Below are 18,857 nucleotides of genomic sequence, written 5' to 3'. Positions count from 1 at the left end.
TCATCCTGCCTTCTTGATTGTTATTTTGGGAAGCAAATAAAATATTCGTTTCGTTTCGTATGTATGTATGTGTGTATGTATGTATTTCATACATTACATACATATATTACATCACATTTCTCTTTAACTTTTAGAACAATGTCGTTCTATATATTGCTTAAATATATAGATAACTATGTAATGTCTATCCCGTGTTTTTCTGGATAGATACCAAACATTGTTATACATAAACCATGAACCATCGTACTAACAACTAACACCTGTTTTGCTAACATAGTTGAGTTTGTTAATTTACTAACAACTAACATCTAGCATACCTCTCATAGATCATTTAGGGAAAATTTTTATTATTTGCTGAAAATTTGTGTGAACATGGAACATTTCTGTTTAGGTGGCTATACCAGATGAATTTCATATAAATTCTATTATGGTCATCCTGCTTTCTTTTAATTTTCAATTTTGAGAAGCAAATAAATAATTTCGTTTCGTTTCGTTTCGTATGTATGTATGTATGTATGTATGTATGTATGTATGTATGTATGTATGTATGTATGTGTGTATGTGTGTGTTTGTATGTGTGTATGTATGTATGTATGTATGTATGTATGTGTGTATGTGTGTGTGTGTATGTGTGTATGTACGTATGTATGTATGTGTGTATGTGTGTGTGTATGTGTGTATGTATGTATGTATGTATGTATGTGTGTATGTGTGTGTGTGTGTATGTGTGTGTGTGTGTATGTGTGTATGTATGGCCCCCTTGTTGATAAAAGCTATGAGGTATGTACACATGTGTGTGTGTTTGTTTGTTTGTGAGTGTGTGAGTGTGTTTGTGTGTGTTTATTTTTGTTGCAGTCATGACTACCCTTCTGCTCTCCTAATAACGTGTCGAACTGCAAACAAAACTTGAAAGAAAATTTTCAAGAGGAACAAATGAAGAAAACAAAATGAGAAAAAACGAAGAAATTTGAAAATATAAAAAACTAATGAATGAACTAAAACAAATGATTGAATAAAGCAAAACAAATGAATGAATGAAAAAACAAATGAATGAATGAATGAACCAAAACAAATGAATGAATGAAAGAACAAATGAATGAATGAATGAACAGACAAACAAATGAAAAAATGAAACAAAAGAATGAATCAACGAAAGAACATTAAAATTAACTGATCTGATTAATGAACATAGAGATGATTAAAAAAACTAATGAATAAACAAATGAATGGACGAACGAACGAAAAAACGAACGAACGAAAGAACGAACGAACAAAGGATCGAATATGTTAACAGACAATTCAAAAACCCCAACTAACTCAAAAGCAAATATAAAAGCAGGTATGGTTTGGAAAGAAATAAAAACATTGAAAAAATAACCAATAAAAATAACAAAAAATTGTATGCAACAACGTTTGCTGTGAAAAACATGATGACGTCAAACATACAAACAAACATACAAACAAACATACAAACAAACATACAAACAAACATACAAACAAACAGACAAACAAACAAATGAATAGATAGATTTTTCTTATGATTGAATGAATGAATAAACAAATCAATCAATCTATCAGCACTCAAACCACTAACTAACACATTATCATCCCATCCATCCCATTTGAAATGACGTCATCTTCAACGTCATCATCATCATCATCAACATCAACAACAACAACACCATCAGGCAAAATCATATATTTCTTTCATCAAGTTCATTTCATGTGAGGCGACGAAAGTGAAATAGAACAAGAGAGAGAGAGAGAGAGAGAGGGGGGGTAGAGAGAAAGAGAGAGAATGATGAAGAGGGAGAGACATAAAGAACGAAAAAGAATGAGAGAAAGTTAGAAAGAAAAAGAGAGAAAGAGAAAAAAAGAGAGATAATGAAAACAAGAAAAGAATAAGTTTATCTATTCAAGTATCTACTAGTTGGCGATGTTATTTATGCGTTATTGTTAAATTTGTTGTTGTTGTTATTGCTATTACCGTATTAATGTTGCTTTGTTAGTGTCATGATGTTAATGTTGTTGTTGTTGGTGGTGGTGGTGTTAGAGTTGATGGTTTTTAGGACTTTTTATGGTGTAAAAGTATTTTTTGGTGTTTGGTTTGATGTTCTTTATTGCCAATGTTTTTTTCTAAAGAATTTAATGAGTTGTGGTTTTTTGAGGGTGCCAGGTTTGTCGATGTTGAGTGTGGGTGTGTGTTGTGTTCGTGTTGCTGTTTTGTGATGTTTGTTTGTTGTTGTTTTGTTGTTGTTTTGTTGCTGCTTTATTGTTGTTGCTTTATTGTGTATTGGTGTTTTATTGGTGATATTGTTTGTTGCTGCAGTTTGCAGTGTTGTTTGTTACTTTGTTGTTGTTGTTGTCTGTGATGTTGTTTTGTTGTTGTTGTTTTTGTCGTTGTGTGTTTTTCACAATTGTCTTTTCAGTATTAAGAAATATGTACATCTGAATCAACAACACCTGTGAAAGAGTTCTCTTTGTGAGAGGCTGGAATCTATTTGCGTTCGATCCAAGTCATTGCAAGCAACAGCAGCAGCGTTATCAAGCACCTTACCAATTACACTACGACGAAGGTGACGACGATGACGAGAACGATGATGACAACAACAACAACAACATCAATAATAATAATAATAATAATAATAATAATAATAATAACAATAATAATAATGGAATTGAAGAAAGCATTGACGATATAGCTGATAATATTAGTGCCAGAAGCGGTAATAATGAAACGAATGAAAAGATATAATGATGATAGTATCACAACATTCTAGTGAGTTGATGATGATGATAAAGATGATGCTAAAGATGATGATGATGGTAATGGATAACGATGATAGTATCACAACATTCTAGTGAGATGATGATGATGATAAAGATGATGATAATGATAATGGATAATGAGGATAGTATCACAACATTCTAGGGGGATGACGATGATGGTAATGATAACGGATAATGATGATAGTATCACAACATTCTAGCGAGATGACGACGACGATGATGATAATAAAGATGATGATGATGAAGACGATGATAATGATAATGGATAATGATGATAGTATCACAACATTCTAGCGAGATGGCGACGATGTTGATGATGATGAAGACGATGATGATAATGATGATGATAAGGATGATGATGATGATGATGACGGTGATGATGACAGAGGTATGAAAGCAAGACTCCGGTATATAATATAAAAACAAACTTCGAATTAAGTGGCTCCTCCATGTTAAATGGTTTATTGTAACGATGATAAAGATAATGGCTTTCAGTTATTAACATCCCACTTCGATATATCGGGGAAAAAATCTTTCCACTTTGTTTTAACGAAGACGAATTTTATGTTACTTTGTTTTTAGATTAAGAAGAAGAAATAAAGACAAATTTTTTGTTTGTTTTTAAATTTTAAAAAATGAAGACAAATTTCATGTTTCTTTGTTTCGAAGTGGAGAAAAAATGATAGCGTTTTATGGTGCTACTTCGAGAGAAAAATAAACAATCGATTTCGTTGAAACAAAATTTTTTAAATCTTTAAACTAAAAAAAAAATAATTTACTACGCCTGTTCTGACATTAAACTCTAAGAACATTCTTTTTGAATTAAACGATTATTTTATATAAAATAATTATTTTTATTTTATACTTCAAAACTTCTCCTCAGCAAGACACGGTAATTATTAAAAAGTGATGGGATTTTTTAACTTCTTTGAAACAATAATTTCTCTGTAAAATAAAATTCTCGGTTTTACTTTTATTATTCTGGCTTTCTAATAATAATAATAATGGGAACATCCTTTTATTTTCTAACTCCAAATACCAAATATTAATAATGAAATAATTATAAAACCTATTTAATCTAAAATGCTCGTCACTGCAAGTGAGTACATTCTAGAAGGGTTGGTTTAATTGTTCAATTGGGGTTCAATCATTCTTATTATTTTGGCGTTATCAATCAAATTTTATGGTAAACATAGAGATCGGCTTCCTGTTTACGAGGGGAAAGTCGGGTCCTGCCCCCTCGTCCGGCGTCTCTCTCGTGGATGCCAAACATGATGATACAGTATCCATTATTATTCTTATATTGTTATTGCTACCATTATTAACACCATTATTATTACTTCAAATTTCTTGTTATTAAATTAGATTTATCGTCAACATAATTATTATTAAATTAAAGTAGTAGTATTAATATTTTAGTTATTATTGTTATTTATAACAATAATTATAATAATAATAATAATAATAATAATAACAATAATAAAAATAATAATAACAATAATAATAACAATAATAATAACAATAATAATAATTACTAACGATCAATAAATTCTTAACAAGTGGGTTCATTAATTCTCAAAAAAAACTTTTGTTTCTCACTTTGAAAAAGTTTCTTCCGTGAAACTGTTGGTTTTTTCACCTACTAATTAACTAATTAACTGACTTATTAAATTAATAAGTGAATAATTAATTAATTATACGAAAAATTAATTTTTCGAATTAACAGATGAATGGGCTAATGATTAAAAAAACGGTGCAACGTTTTGCTATTACGTCTCGTTAACATTATGGATATCCATGTCATTAACATTAGATCTCGTTATTGATGATATTGTGTCTAGTTATCACAACATAATGTCTCGTTATTATTAGTAAATACCGTCAAGTTATTATTATGATTACGTCTCGTTATCGTTAAGGTTATCATCATTACACTGTCTCGTTATTAATGATATCGTCTATCGTTACTACTAATATTCCGTCTCGTTATTACCGTAACGTTTTGTTATTTTGGAAGATTTTTTTATTTTAATTGCGTTTTTAATTGACAAAAAAATACTAAAGAATCATTATATTTCAAGAAGTTTTACTAAAGAATTTGAAGAAAAAAAATTTGATTGACGAGATAATATTACACGCATGTTAAGTTAGTAGGTATTCCGCTAACGATTCTCTTTAGAAAATTTGAAAAAGATGTGTGTGTGTGTGTATGTGTATGTGTGTGGTGTGTGTGTGTGTGTGTATGTGGGTCTATAGTTTATATAATTAAATGTTTGTAAGTATGTCAAAATTCAAGTGTATTTATATGCACGTTTATACGTGTCGGTCAAAAATTCCACTAAACGTTTTTGTAAATGTGTGTATGTTTATATATTTGTGTGTGTGTGTGTGTATGCGTGTGTGTCTGTCTGTTTGTATGTGTGTTTGTATGTGTGTTCATGTGTCTATGTAACCATGTCCTAAATACGAACTTAGGTTCATTCAGACTTGAGAACGATACCCTTGAGTTTATTAGTACACAAGCAGGAGGTATTCCGCAGAGAGAAATCGTTTTGTATATTTGTGTGTGTAATTACGTAATTTTTGTATTTTTGTCAGCTTGAGTAGAGTATTTCATTGTATTTTGCTCTATTCCTTCACTTTGTATGTATGTTTCGGTTGTATATATTTGTATTTTTATAACTTTTTAGCATTTGGGTATATATACATTTTTTATGGCAGTTTACTTCATGAGGCCACATGTGTGAGTGATAGCATCGCGGCTCGATAGTTTGAGATCATCACATTGTTAAATACCTCTAATTAAGGAGTAGCGTATTTTTTACGTGCGATGGGGTACCGATAAATATGAATTTAAAAACGACTATTTATATCGATTGTAAATATTGAAGATTTAAAAAAAAATTTCATTCCTCTCCCACAGACACAACACTACAACAACATAGCATATACATAGTACGCCTAGATGTTGTTGTATGTTTGTTTGGTATGAGTGGTTCGTATCTGTGTGTATCTGGTATTATAAATGGTTTTGTACGCAAGCACACGGTTCTGTTTGTATGTTTTCGCCTCCCTTCTATGCACTGGTATGCATGATTTTTTTTGGCATAATGTGTTTTGTACTCTTCGCTTATTATTATTATTATTATTATTATTGTTTTTATTATTATTATTGTTATTGTTGTTGTTGTGATTATTTTTGTTTTTATTATTATTATTATTTTACATTTTTCCAAAGAATTTGTTGGTGGTTTTGCTATTAGTGTAAGATTTTTTGAAGTACTTAATTTACTCTCTCTCTCTCTCTCTCTCTATATATATATATATATATATATATTTATATATATATATATATATTATTACGGAAATTTATATATAGCGCTTTTTTATTGTTGAAACTCAAAAGCGCAACTGAATCATAGACAAATAAGACGGACGATCATCGTGCAAATAAATAAGTTTTAAGCTGACTTCGAAATTGTAAATATGATAGGTTAAGGTCACGTAGGTAAGGAGGTAAGCCATTCCAATCAACCGGGCCAAGAACCGCAAAGTTGCGGTAACCCGTCGCTAACTTTGTAATCGGGATAAAAGATAAATTTCGCTCGGTTGATCGGAAGGATGTATGTGTATGTATGTATGTGTGTGTGTGTGTGTATTTCATGTTTGTTTATTTGTATGTGTGCATGTGTGAGTGGGGATGAAAACAGACGAGTAGTACCACTATCACCCATCAAGTTAAATTGGCAACATAATTTTTGTTCTTGGCATGTGTGTGTGCGTGTGTATGCATGGTATTGTTATTGTTATTATTATTATTATTATCATTATTATTATTATTATTATTATTATATGATCATTTATATAGCGCCTATTAAAAACATTCTCATAGGCGCTTAAATATGTATGTATGTATGTGAGTGTATGGGTATATGTGTATGTGTGCGTGTATGTGTGTGTATGGTATGTATGTATGTGAGTGTGTGGGTATATATGTGCGTGTGTGTGTGCGTGTGAGTGTGTGTGTGTGTGAGTGTGTACGAATGATAACAAATTTTATTGGTTAACATCGACTCTATGTACAATGTACATAGATAAAGGAAGCATATTAATGTTCATCGCGTTGTTGTTCACCTTATTGTTGTTGCTATTTTTGTTTACGTAATCGTTGTTTTTGTTGTTGTTGTAATTTATATTATTGTTGTTGTTTAAGTTGTTATTCGCGTTATATTTGTTGCTATTTGGGTTGTTGTTGTTGTCGTTGTTGTTATTTCTATTATTGTCATTGTAGTATATGTTCTGTTTGTTGTTATTAATGTTATTTTTGTTGTTGTTGTTGTTTAATGGTTTGGGAGGACTGCGTTTCAGTTGCGTTTTTTCAGGGCATAAAGAATTTTTAAAATTTCAAAGGTTTTCAACATTTCTACTTTTGTTTTGTCTAGTTGTATTTTAGTTTTATCTTCCATCATTATTATTATTATTGGTAGTAGATGTATTATTATTATTATATTTATTATTATTATTAGTAGTAGTAGTAGTAGTAGTAGTAGCAGTAGTAGTAGTAGTAGAAGTAGTAGTAGTAGTAGTAGAAATAGTAGTAGTAGTAGTAGTAGTAGTAGTAGTAGCAGTAGTAGTAGTAGTAGTAGTAGTAGTAGTAGTAGTAGTAGTAGTTGTTGTTGTTGTTGTTGTAGTAGCAGCAGCAGCAGCAGATGCCGTAGCAGTAAAAGAAATAACAACAACAGTAACAACAACAACAATGACAACAACAACGACAACAACAACACTAACTGGTCTCTTGCCGTCGAGATTTGGCATCGATACTCGTCTATCATTAAGTGATCGTTGTGTTATGTGCCTGTGATGTTGAAATCTCTGTTGTTGTTGCTGCTGCTGCTGTTGTTGCCGCTGCTGTTGTTGTTGTTCGTTTGTTGGATGTTGTTGTTGTTCGCTCGTTAAACTTTGTCGCCGCCCTGTTGTTGCAGAATGTAGTTGTTCTGTTGATGAATGATATTGTTGTTGTTGTTCATCGAGTTGCCGTTGTTGTTGTTCATTGTGTTGCTGTTGTTGTTCGTCGTGATGTTGTTGTTGTTGTTGTTGCTGCTGCTGATCGTTTTGCTGCGGTTGTTGTTGTTGAGCGTGTTGTTGAATGACTAGTTGTTGTTGTTCGTGGAGCATTTGCAGGTACTGCAAATGACGGCTTGGACTGGATCGCCTCCGGTTCAAAGAGTGAGGAAGGACTGGAGCGTTTATCTCGGATTCATCCGATTCGGTTCTGAGCCTATTCGAGTTAGAAGATGCCGGGATATCCGATGATGTGCTATTCCGGTTCGAACTGCTTGCCTCGTTTTCAGGGTCAACTAAATAACGATTGTAGTTTATGACGGCACCTGGCTCTACCTGCCTGTCTGCAGGCGGTTCTTCAATAGTCACTAGAGATGTCCTTCGAATCATTTTTCCTGAAACTTTAGATAGAACCTTTTCGAAATGTCGAGCGCAGACAAACCCAAGGTACAAACTCACGATCGCTATAATCCTCCCGAAACAATATGGCATGGACTTGTCGGCGAAAATTCGAGCGGCGATGAACATGAATAAAATCAAATCAACCCTTCCGATTTGTCGCAAATGGTAGGGCCCGAGCAAGCAGATAAGCAGTGTGCCCGTGACTATTGTGTAAATTGAATACGAACGTAATTTCATCCATTCACCACTACAATTAACAAAACGACAGGCTGTCTCGAAGTACTGATAGCCGAGGCACCCTCTGTACCATCTTCTAACGAAATCAAATGGAGCCGTTGATTCGGAGAGGAGTGAGATAAATGTGGAGAAGCAGATGACCAGGTGGTTCTCCTCGCTATTTTCAACAAACGCGTGGACAAACAGGCCGGACATGAAGGCAAGAAAAACAAGCGGGAAGAACAAATACAGAAACAGAGCGAATGCCCAATCGGAAACGTAGAATAACATAAAAAGTGCAACGACCACAAAGAATCGCTGCCAACTGGTGTACTGCACCCAGAACAATTTCGTTCGTGTATCTTCCTCTGGCGACGATGAAGAATTTGAGAAAGGAAATAAAAACCTCAATAGACGAAATCCAACTAAAGCGGAAGATGACGACGAAGAAGATGAAGATCCAGATGCAGCAGCTTCATTTTGGCTAGCTTCAGACGCCGCGTCTTCATTCTGGACTGCTGCAGACTCCACAGTAGCTTCATTCTGGACTACTGCAAACTCCACAGTAGCTTCATTCTGGACTGCTGCAAAAGCCATAGCAGCTTCATTCGGGACTGCTACAAAAACCACAGCAGCTTCATTCCGGACTGCTGCTAAAGCCACAGGAGCTTCATTCGGGACTGCTGCTAAAGCCACAGGAGCTTCATTCGGGACTGCTACAAAAACCACAGGAGCTTCATTCTGGACTGCTGCTAAAGCCACAGGAGCTTCATTCCGGACTGCTGCTAAAGCCACGGGAGCTTCATTCTGGGCTGCTGCTAAAGCCACGGGAGCTTCATTCCGGACTGCTGCTAAAGCCACGGGAGCTTCATTCTGGGCTGCTGCTAAAGCCACGGGAGCTTCATTCCAGACTGCTGCAGATGCCATAGGAGCTTCATTCCGGACTGCTGCAGATGCCATAGGAGCTTCATTCTGAACTACTGCAGACGCCGCAGCTTCATTTCGGACTACTGCAGACGCAGCAGCTTCATTCCGGACTTCTGCCGACGCCACAGCAGCTTCATGCGCAACCATCCCGCTAGATGCATCTCTTGGAGAGCGATCTGATGGGGAGAAGAAGAGGAAAAAAGTTTTGTACTCATCGTAACGTACGATCAATCATCTTATCGTTAATCATGCATTATTTAATATCGCGGCTCTGCAACTCACGACCCATGCAACCCACACCACATACAAGCGCATAACATACATGCAGACTTAAAAACACACACACACACACATACACACACATACACAATCACACACACACACAATCACACACACACACACACACGTGACCACATAAAAAGTGATATTCCAACATGAACACCCAACGAAAAAGCATTTACGGGTAGGAATAAGAACATTGTCAAAAAAAACAAAGAAAAATTAATAAAAAGATGTGAGCTTGTTGCGTGCGTGATCATATTTGTTTGTTTGTACAATTTATTTTCAAAAAAAAAAAAACTGCATGAAATTCTCGACATATCACAAGTCTTTATCTTCTTATGAAATATCTATCCACAAATGTGTGATGTATGCGCATATACATCATGATGACTTTTTGTGGGTTTATTTGTAAGTGTGTGAACGTGTTTATATGTGCGTGTATATATATATGTGTGTTTATAAAAAATTAAAATTTAAAAAAGTATATGTGTGTATGTATGTTTGTGTATGTATGTGTATATGTGTGTATGTATGTTTATATATTGCTTTTGTATGTGCACGTATATGTGTGTGTATGTGTGTGTGTGTATATATGTGTATGTAAAAATGTGTATGTGTGTTTGTTTATATGTGTGGATGTATGTATGTGTTATGTGTGTATGTATGCGTATGTGTGCATGCAAAACTACAATACGGTGTTTGTGTCTCTGAACATACGTGTATCTATATGTATGCAAATTGGTGTATAAAAACGTATGCACAAGTGTGTATGTGTGATTGTTTGTTTGTGTGTGTGTGTTTATGCGTGTGTGTAAGTGTGTGTGTGTGTTTATGCGTGTGTGTAAGTGTGTGTGTGTGTTTATGCGTGTGTGTAAGTGTGTGTGTTTATGCGTCTGTGTAAGTGTGTGTGTGTGTTTATGCGTGTGTGTAAGTGTGTGTGTGTGTTTGTAGAAGATAGCAGGAAAACGCGAGGAAGTGAAAAAGGCCTGAAAAATTTGGAAAGGAAAAATAGATGGAGTGTAATAGGAGATGCAAAAGTGAGGGTAATTGATCCTTCATTTTATTCATCATCTTTTTCCTCTTCTTCACCATCTTCATCATCATCATCTTCTTCTTCTTCATCTTTATCATCTTTATCGTCATCTCAATTTTTTCAAAACCATCTTAATCATCTTACATGTTTTACCATCGTCATCGTCATTAGCTACAAAACCATCATCATCTTTAACACCATTCTTCCCAAAACCATCATCATCAGCATAATCGTGGTGATTAGAGTGATTGTCATCATCATGCCGTCATCATCATCCTTCTACTCCAATGCCATGTTAATCATCGCTAAATTAATCTCCATTGCATAGCGCAGTATCATAGCATACCGTATAGTATCGTGACATATCTTGATATATCGATTGGCATGGTATCATAATGTGTTGGATTGTATTGTATTTTGTGGCATTTGTATTGTATTGTATTGCGTTGTATTGTATTGTCTTAAATTAAATTGAATTGAAATTAATTGAATTGAATAGTATTGTATTGTATTGTATTGTATTGTGTTGTATTGTATTGTATTGAATTGTATTGTATTGTATTATATTGAATTTGAATTGTATTGTATTGTATTGAATTGAATTGTATTGTATTGAATTGAATTGTATTGTATTGTATTGTATTGAATTGAATTGAATTGAATTGTATTGTATTGTATTGTATTAAATTGTATTGTATTGTGTTGTATTGTATTGAATTGCATTGTATTGTATTGTATTGTATTGTATTGTGTTGTATAATATTGTACTGTATTAAATTTAAAGATTTATATAGCACCAATTTTAAACGAACTCAATAAAATGCGTTTACACAATCCTATCGTGATGCCACAATATCGTCATCTCTAAATATCCGAAATATTTAGATCTTCTAACAATTTGACATGCAATGTGTGTCAGAATTTTTTTTCCCTATCCGATTGTTTATATGAAAAATTCATTCTTGACTCCGAAAAAATTCTGATAAATTAAAAGCGAGTGACGTCACCAGAACATTAAAAGTGAAAACAGACGAACTTATTTTTATATCGCTAACGCTAGTACTGCTACTACAATTACTACTGCTGCTGCTGCTGCTGCTACTACTACTACTACTAGTATTACTACTGCTTCTACTTCTACTACTACTACTACTACTGCTGCTGCTGCTGCTGCTTCTACTTTTACTTATACTACTACTACTGCTACTACTACTATTACTGCTGCTGCTGCTTCTACTTCTTTTACTACTACTACTACTGCTACTACTACTACTTCTGCTGTCGCTGCTACTACTACTACTGCACTATTATAATCTACTATTTCTATTACCACTTTTATTACTATTGCAGTACAGACTCTACTACTACTATTAATAATAATATAACAATAATAATAACAATAATAATAATAATAATAATAATATCATATTAATGCGATTGATACAACGTTATTAGTAATATTTATTAATAATGTTATAATTGTTTTGTCATTAATTTCAAAACCGCGCCAGCCAATCACGAACCGGAATTGGGAAGGTTAAGGTTGGGCATGGAGGATCTGCTGGGGGTCTTCTTCCTCCTCCTACTCAATCTACTTGCCACAATCACGTCATCGTCGTCATCTGCTATTGACGCTTGGACATCATCATTCTCGCTGAAACGGGCTTTAAAGTGTTTAGACGGCTTCAGGTTCGGTCTGTTTGCTGTTGGAGCTGGTGCTTCTCTTGCAGATGCTGTTGAAGCTACTGCAGCGGCTGGTCCTGCTGCTGCTACAGACGATGTTGATGCTGTTGTTGTTGATGTTGTCGTTGTTGGTTGTGCTCTTGATATCGTAATTGATGATTCTGATCTCGTCGTCGTCGTTGTCGACAACGTTGCAGTTGTTGTGGCTGATGTAGTCGATGCTGACGCTACATTTTTTGCTTTTTGAACGCGTGACGTTTGCGGTAATGGCGGAAGAGATGAAAATATTGCTGCCGGAAGTGGGCGTGGTGGTGGTGGTGGTGGTGGCGGTGGTGGCGGTGATGTTGCAAAAGCTGATGTCGTCATCGTCTTTGTTGACGTTGTAATTGTTGCAGCTTGTTTTGGCGACAACATGTTTGAAGATGTTGCAGTTGATTCTACTGCAGTTGTTTCTGTTGTTGTTGTTGGGTTTGCTGTCGGTTCCATTTTTGAAGGGACTTCTTTCGCTGATATTTCGTTTGTTGTTGGTGGTGTCGGTCTTATTGCTGATGTTGATGTTGTTCCGACTGTTTTTAATGGTATTGTTGATGAAGTTGTTGTTGTTGATGTTGTGGTTGATGTTGATGTTGTGGTTGATGTTGTGGTTGATGTTGATGTTGTGGTTGATGTTGTTGTTGTGGTTGATGTTGTTGTTGTGGTTGATGTTGTTGTTGTGGTTGATGTTGTTGTGGTTGCTGCTGCTGATGTTGCGTCGGCAACAGATTCTGTAGTTGGAGGGTCCATTAGTTTACCGTTGTGAGGTGTGTATCAATCTGTGGTTCTTTGAATGCGTAGATGTTGTTGTTGTCTCTGGTCCTTTTCGTTTAAGTGTTGTTGCTGGTACTATTGATGTGATCGCACAATTGCTGTCGTTGATGTAGTTGACAATAACATTAAAACAAGGCGTCAAAATGAAAGCGAGTAACTCAAATGAAAAGTGACAGAAATAAAAATTTTTAACAAATCAAAAAAATTCTCTTCAGTCTATCCTGCACCAGAAATTATATTGCTGGCAGATGAAACTCTGAAGTAAATCTACATGAAAAATTTATTTTAAACATACCTTTTGTCGCAAAATGTTCAACGAGAGAGAGAGAAGAGAGAGAGAGAGAGAAAGAGAGAGAAAGAGAGAAAGAGAGAAAGAAAGAAAGAGAGAGAAAGAGAAAGAAAGAAAAAAAAAGAAACAGAAACAGAAAATGACAAAAAGGTAGATAAAAAGAAACAGAAGCACGAGAAAAATCTGAAAAAAATGGTAAAAAGAGAAGAAAAAAGAGAGAGAGAGAGAGAGATAAAAAAGGAGTAAAATGCAGAGAGTGAGAAAGTGAGAGAGAGAGAAAAAAAGAAAGAGAGAAATACAGACAGAGACAAACAAACAAAAAAAATGAAAAAGTGATAGAGAATAAAGTAAGAAAAGAAAAACAAAAGCGAATTACCGAAGTGCTTTAGAGTTAATTAATTCCTAGCGAAGGCATAGCCAGAAAAACTAAGTTTTGTTTCTAGTTAAATTTCTCTCTTTCTACTTCTTTGCATGTATGTATATAATAATTGTGAAAAAATAACATAAATTGAAATAAATTGAAAAAATATTCATAGAGCAAAAGTGTATAATAACAATGTGTGTTTGCAATGTTTTGCGCAAATTGAATGAAAAATAACTCATTGGTACTTTTAATTAGCGCTATATAAATCTTGATAAATAACAAAACATTAACATTTATATCATTAACAATAATAATAATTTAATTTATTTATTTTATTTTTGTCATTTAGTATTTTTATTGTACATTTTCTGCTGGGGGCATAAAAACTTGTAGTCCGCGCCCTTCATAATTCCTTCAAGCTGTGTTAGGTTACGTTACATTATGTCCTGTTATAAGCAATTCTGTAATTACGAAGTAAATTATAGATAAACTTAACAAGGCAAATCAGAAAAAAAAAATGTACAAACTGTTGCAGTGGTTGACGAAGCGAAGAAGCTTGAATAACAATTATCTTAGTGATAAGCTAAGTGACAATTCGGATAATAACAAATTATAGCAACTTTCCAGTATTTGTAATTAATTAAGGTTAGCTAACAAACGAAGGATTTCTTTAATTCTTGATATTAAGTCAGGATTTATTTTCTGATAAACTTGGAGCGGATGACAAAACTCAGCTTTTATCGTTGATATTAGATTATTTTGCAACTGCTTCAGTAACTCCGACAAATTAATTAAATCTTGCAGTAGCACCTGGAGATGGTCTCGTAGTACATAGAGTTCTTGGAATATTTCTTCTTCGATTATTTCCACATTATGACATCGGTTTGGAGTCAGTATTTGCATTCTTGTTTAGTCATAGGGGTAGGTTAGGGTTAAAAAAATGTCTGGAAATTAAATCGTTGGCATGTAGGTGGGTATGTTTGTAGGCGTTTGGACGTGTTGGTGGGTTGTTATTTATCTGAGAAATTGAGCTAAAACAACAGTTTTTATAATAGAATGGATGTTTGTGATATTTTGGCTGTTTGTGTTAACGTGTATTTGCTTGTATTTGGAGTGAATTTGTGGGGTTTTTGTTTCTGAGTTGTATATTTGAGATATAGTTGTATTGTAGTTGTGTTATGTGTATATATATATATGTGAGTGTGTGTGTATGCTTGTTAACGTTGTTCTGGTTGTTAATGTTGTTGTTGCTGTTGTTGTTAATGTTGTTTGATGTTATTTAGCTCTGTTACGTAACGCTATTGTAAGTTATTCGAGTCATTCAACATTACTTACATGCATTCAGCCAACTGTTAGCTAATAATTTTGATTTATTTATCAGTACATATTTGAAATGGCGCGACCTATTTAAGAAATGAATATTTATTTAACTAAAATAAAAAAAATTAAATTAATTTATTTATTAATTATATATCTATTATACTTATTATCATTATTATTATTATTATAACGATTAAATTATTAAAGTATGAGCAATGAATAAAATTAAAAGTTGATTAATTTAAACATATATAAAGCAGAAAGCAAAATAACAATCACAATATTTAACAACTTTAAAATTTAAAAAATAAAAACCTCTCAAAACCGCATTGGAAACGAAATGGATTGACAGATAGACAGATAGATTGGTTGATAGATAGAATATCTTACCATATATCCCATAAATATTACATTATTATTATTATTATATCTATATTATATAATTATAATGTTTAATAATATTATAATTTTTTATTATTATTCCTAGACAATCCCAGTAGTAAACGACTTTTTTTTCAATCAGGAACGGCGAACATTCAACGAACGAACGAACGAACGAACTGAACTGAATTATCGGGGCGCAAGATATATAAACTAAACCATATACAATACAAGGGCACTGTATGTATATGTACGTGTGTGTATGTGTGTGTATGTATGTATGTATGTATGTATGCATGTATGTTTGTATGTATGTATGTATGTATGTATGTATGTATGTATGTATGTATGTAAGTATGCATGTATGTTTGTATGTATGTATGCAATGTAGGTAAACATTTATGTATGTACTGCACATGTATTATGTGTGCTGACATACACCTGAGCGACGAAATCAAAGGCATTGCTCAACAAGGACGATTGTATGTGTATGTAAGTAAATATGTATGTGTTTGTGGTGATACATTTTGTGTTTATTCACGCATGTTTGTTTTTATTTATGTGTGTATGTGTGTGTGGTATATATATGCGTGTATGTGTGTGTGTACTGTATATGTGTGTATGTGTGTGTGTGTGTTATGTGGGTGTGTATGTTTATGTGTGGATCTATAAGTGTGTGTTTTCTTATTTGTGTGTGTATTGTGCAAGTTTGTATGTGCATACTAACACGCATGGGAAGTTGAGTTTATTAGTCGTGTGGCTGGCTCTTTGGGAGCATAAAGTAATGGCCGTTAAATGGCTGCCCAGTTTTTATACCTCAGACATTTATACAATACACATGCACGGTTTTTCTTTCTTTTTTCTCTCTTTATCTTTCTTTCTCTCTCTCTCTCTCTCTCTCTCTCTCTCTCTCTTTCTTTTCATTTTTGTTCTTTCTCTCTCTTTCACACACACACCACACACACACACACACACACAGCTCTGTTGAAAAAAGTCCGCTTTTAAATAAATTAATATTATTCTATAAAAAGTTTTTAAGCAGTTCACGGTGAAAAATTGTGAAAAATTTCGAAGTGGCTTAATGTGATTTTATTTCATTGGGGATCATTAATGAATTGCTCTCAACCTCTTCAACACTTATAGTCGTAACGATACTTGTGTTCTAGTAGGATGTTTCGAGTCCGTAAATACTGTTTATAAAGTGCTCGAGTACCCGCGTCGAGTGCTTAAGTACTTAAGTACTCGCGTCCAGTAGTTGAGTTCGGTACTCGAGTACTTTTCTCAAGTACTTGAGAATAATTTCAGTATCGTTACGAGATTGATGTTGGGGACCTTACAAGTGTAGGCAAGTTTTGAGTGCAGTATGTCGATATGAGGTTCGCAGAGGAAATTGATTTTAGATTTAATTTATTCAAACACACGCACGAGCGTACAGAGCTTATATTTTAGAAATATCTGAAAAATATAGAGCCGACAATATCTCATTAGTATAGAGCCAACAACACAACATTTCAAAAATATAAAGCCAACAACTTCAACAACTTCCAACAACACAACATTCCAAAAATATAAAGCCAACAACTTCAACAACTTCCAACAACACAACATTCCAAAAATATAGAGCCATCAACAACAACAGCAAAAACATTTCAAGACCACAAACCTTAAAACGAAAGCCACTTCAAGGGAAACATCAACAAACATCATCACTAAAAGAACGCAGAAGATAACTTAACATACATCAACAACTGTGTCTAGTCAGCAATCCATCATCTGTCCCTATTCATATACACATACATACATCCATTCTCGTTCGTCTTCAATCTTAAACATTGCCACACACAAACTCACACGCACACACGCGCACACACACATACACGCACACACACATACATACATACACAAATACAAACACACACACAGCGTACAAACAAACACACACATACATACAAAAATACATACCACACACACACACCGATATATATTTACGTGTGTATTTATGCATGTGTGTGTATATTTATGTATGTGTGTGTTAGTGTATCTGTATGTCTCTTTGTTTTTGTATGTATGTATGTGTGTCTTATTTTTAGCTAATCTTGGTTATTTATCGATGTATTCCATCTTGATAAGCTTCCTCTATGTTGAATTTCGTTTTTAATTACCTTAAATCTCTTCGAATCATCTAGATTATTTTATTATTATTATTGTTATAATTATTATTTATATTATTATTTTATTATTTATATTATTATTTTAATAATGTTGCTATTGTTGTTTTTTTGTCTTTGCTGTTATTGTTGTTGTTGTTATCATCGTCATTGTCGTTGCCAAAAATTTTTTCTCAATCTAAATAAATTTACAATACAATACAATAAAATGCAACACAATACAATACAACAAAATACAGTACAACACAATACAATACAACACAATACAACACAATACAATACAATACTACACAACACAACACAATACAATACAACACAATACAATACAATACAACACAATACAATACAACGCAATACAACACAACACATTACAATACAATACAACTATTGTATATGACATTTTGGGGTTTCTTTACGTTTAAGCTCGATCTCTGCATCCCTACCAGCCTGCTAATTATACTTAACATTATACATTCATTTGTCTGTTCTATTCATCATTATTGTATCTATAGTCTGCCTAGAGACATGTCGCATATACATAAACGTAAAAAATAATTATATTCATCAAAAATACGGTAATTTTAATTTGTATTCGGTTGCGCAATGCCTAAGAGACAAAGGATAATTAACAATATAGACGAACGCATTGTTTGTTTTTGCCCTATTCGAAGTACGCTCTTCTAGTTTATATTTCTGGGAATTTTTTCTACTTATTTTGTATATTTTTACATTATTTAATATATTATTTTGTCTTTTTACGTTATTATTATAATTGAATTACATTTATTTCATCTGCCGCTAGATCATTCAGTGTCTGTGTGGGTCTGTACTATTGTATGGGATGAGTGTTTTTTATTTTCTATTTAATCTATAAAGATGTATTTATTTAACTATTTAAACCATTCTTTAAAAATAAATAGAGATTACTTCGTTGTAACCATGGATGGATAATTATAATATTAAATCCATGGATCTACTGGAAAGATTGCAGAGATATTGCGGTTAACAACGAACAATATTCGTGAAGTCCTTGTGCCACTTGTTGAATTTCACCACATTTCAACTGCTAAAATAGTGTTAAAGATCGAGTTTTGTGGAGGTCAATGGTCGCCAATGTTCTGAAAGGATAAGGCA

General features: G+C 33.5%; 2 protein-coding genes across 2 annotated transcripts; both read right to left on the bottom strand.

Moving 5' to 3' along the window:
• Window positions 1-6,229: 6,229 nt before the first annotated feature.
• Window positions 6,230-9,875, bottom strand: HELRODRAFT_172548 (hypothetical protein; the record flags this gene model as incomplete). Its single annotated transcript, XM_009019221.1, has 4 exons — window positions 6,230-6,364; window positions 6,925-7,089; window positions 7,579-8,837; window positions 9,803-9,875. 4 exons carry the CDS (start codon window positions 9,873-9,875, stop codon window positions 6,230-6,232), a joined length of 1,632 nt encoding a protein of 543 aa, XP_009017469.1.
• A 2,511-nt stretch (window positions 9,876-12,386) lies between these two features.
• Window positions 12,387-14,757, bottom strand: HELRODRAFT_172547 (hypothetical protein; the record flags this gene model as incomplete). Its single annotated transcript, XM_009019220.1, has 2 exons — window positions 12,387-13,158; window positions 14,510-14,757. 2 exons carry the CDS (start codon window positions 14,755-14,757, stop codon window positions 12,387-12,389), a joined length of 1,020 nt encoding a protein of 339 aa, XP_009017468.1.
• Between the last annotated feature and the right edge of the window lie 4,100 nt (window positions 14,758-18,857).

Source organism: Helobdella robusta (genome assembly GCF_000326865.2).
Source record: "Helobdella robusta unplaced genomic scaffold HELROscaffold_24, whole genome shotgun sequence".
NCBI lineage: Eukaryota > Metazoa > Annelida > Clitellata > Rhynchobdellida > Glossiphoniidae > Helobdella > Helobdella robusta.
This window is presented reverse-complemented; position numbering and strand designations above follow the sequence as displayed.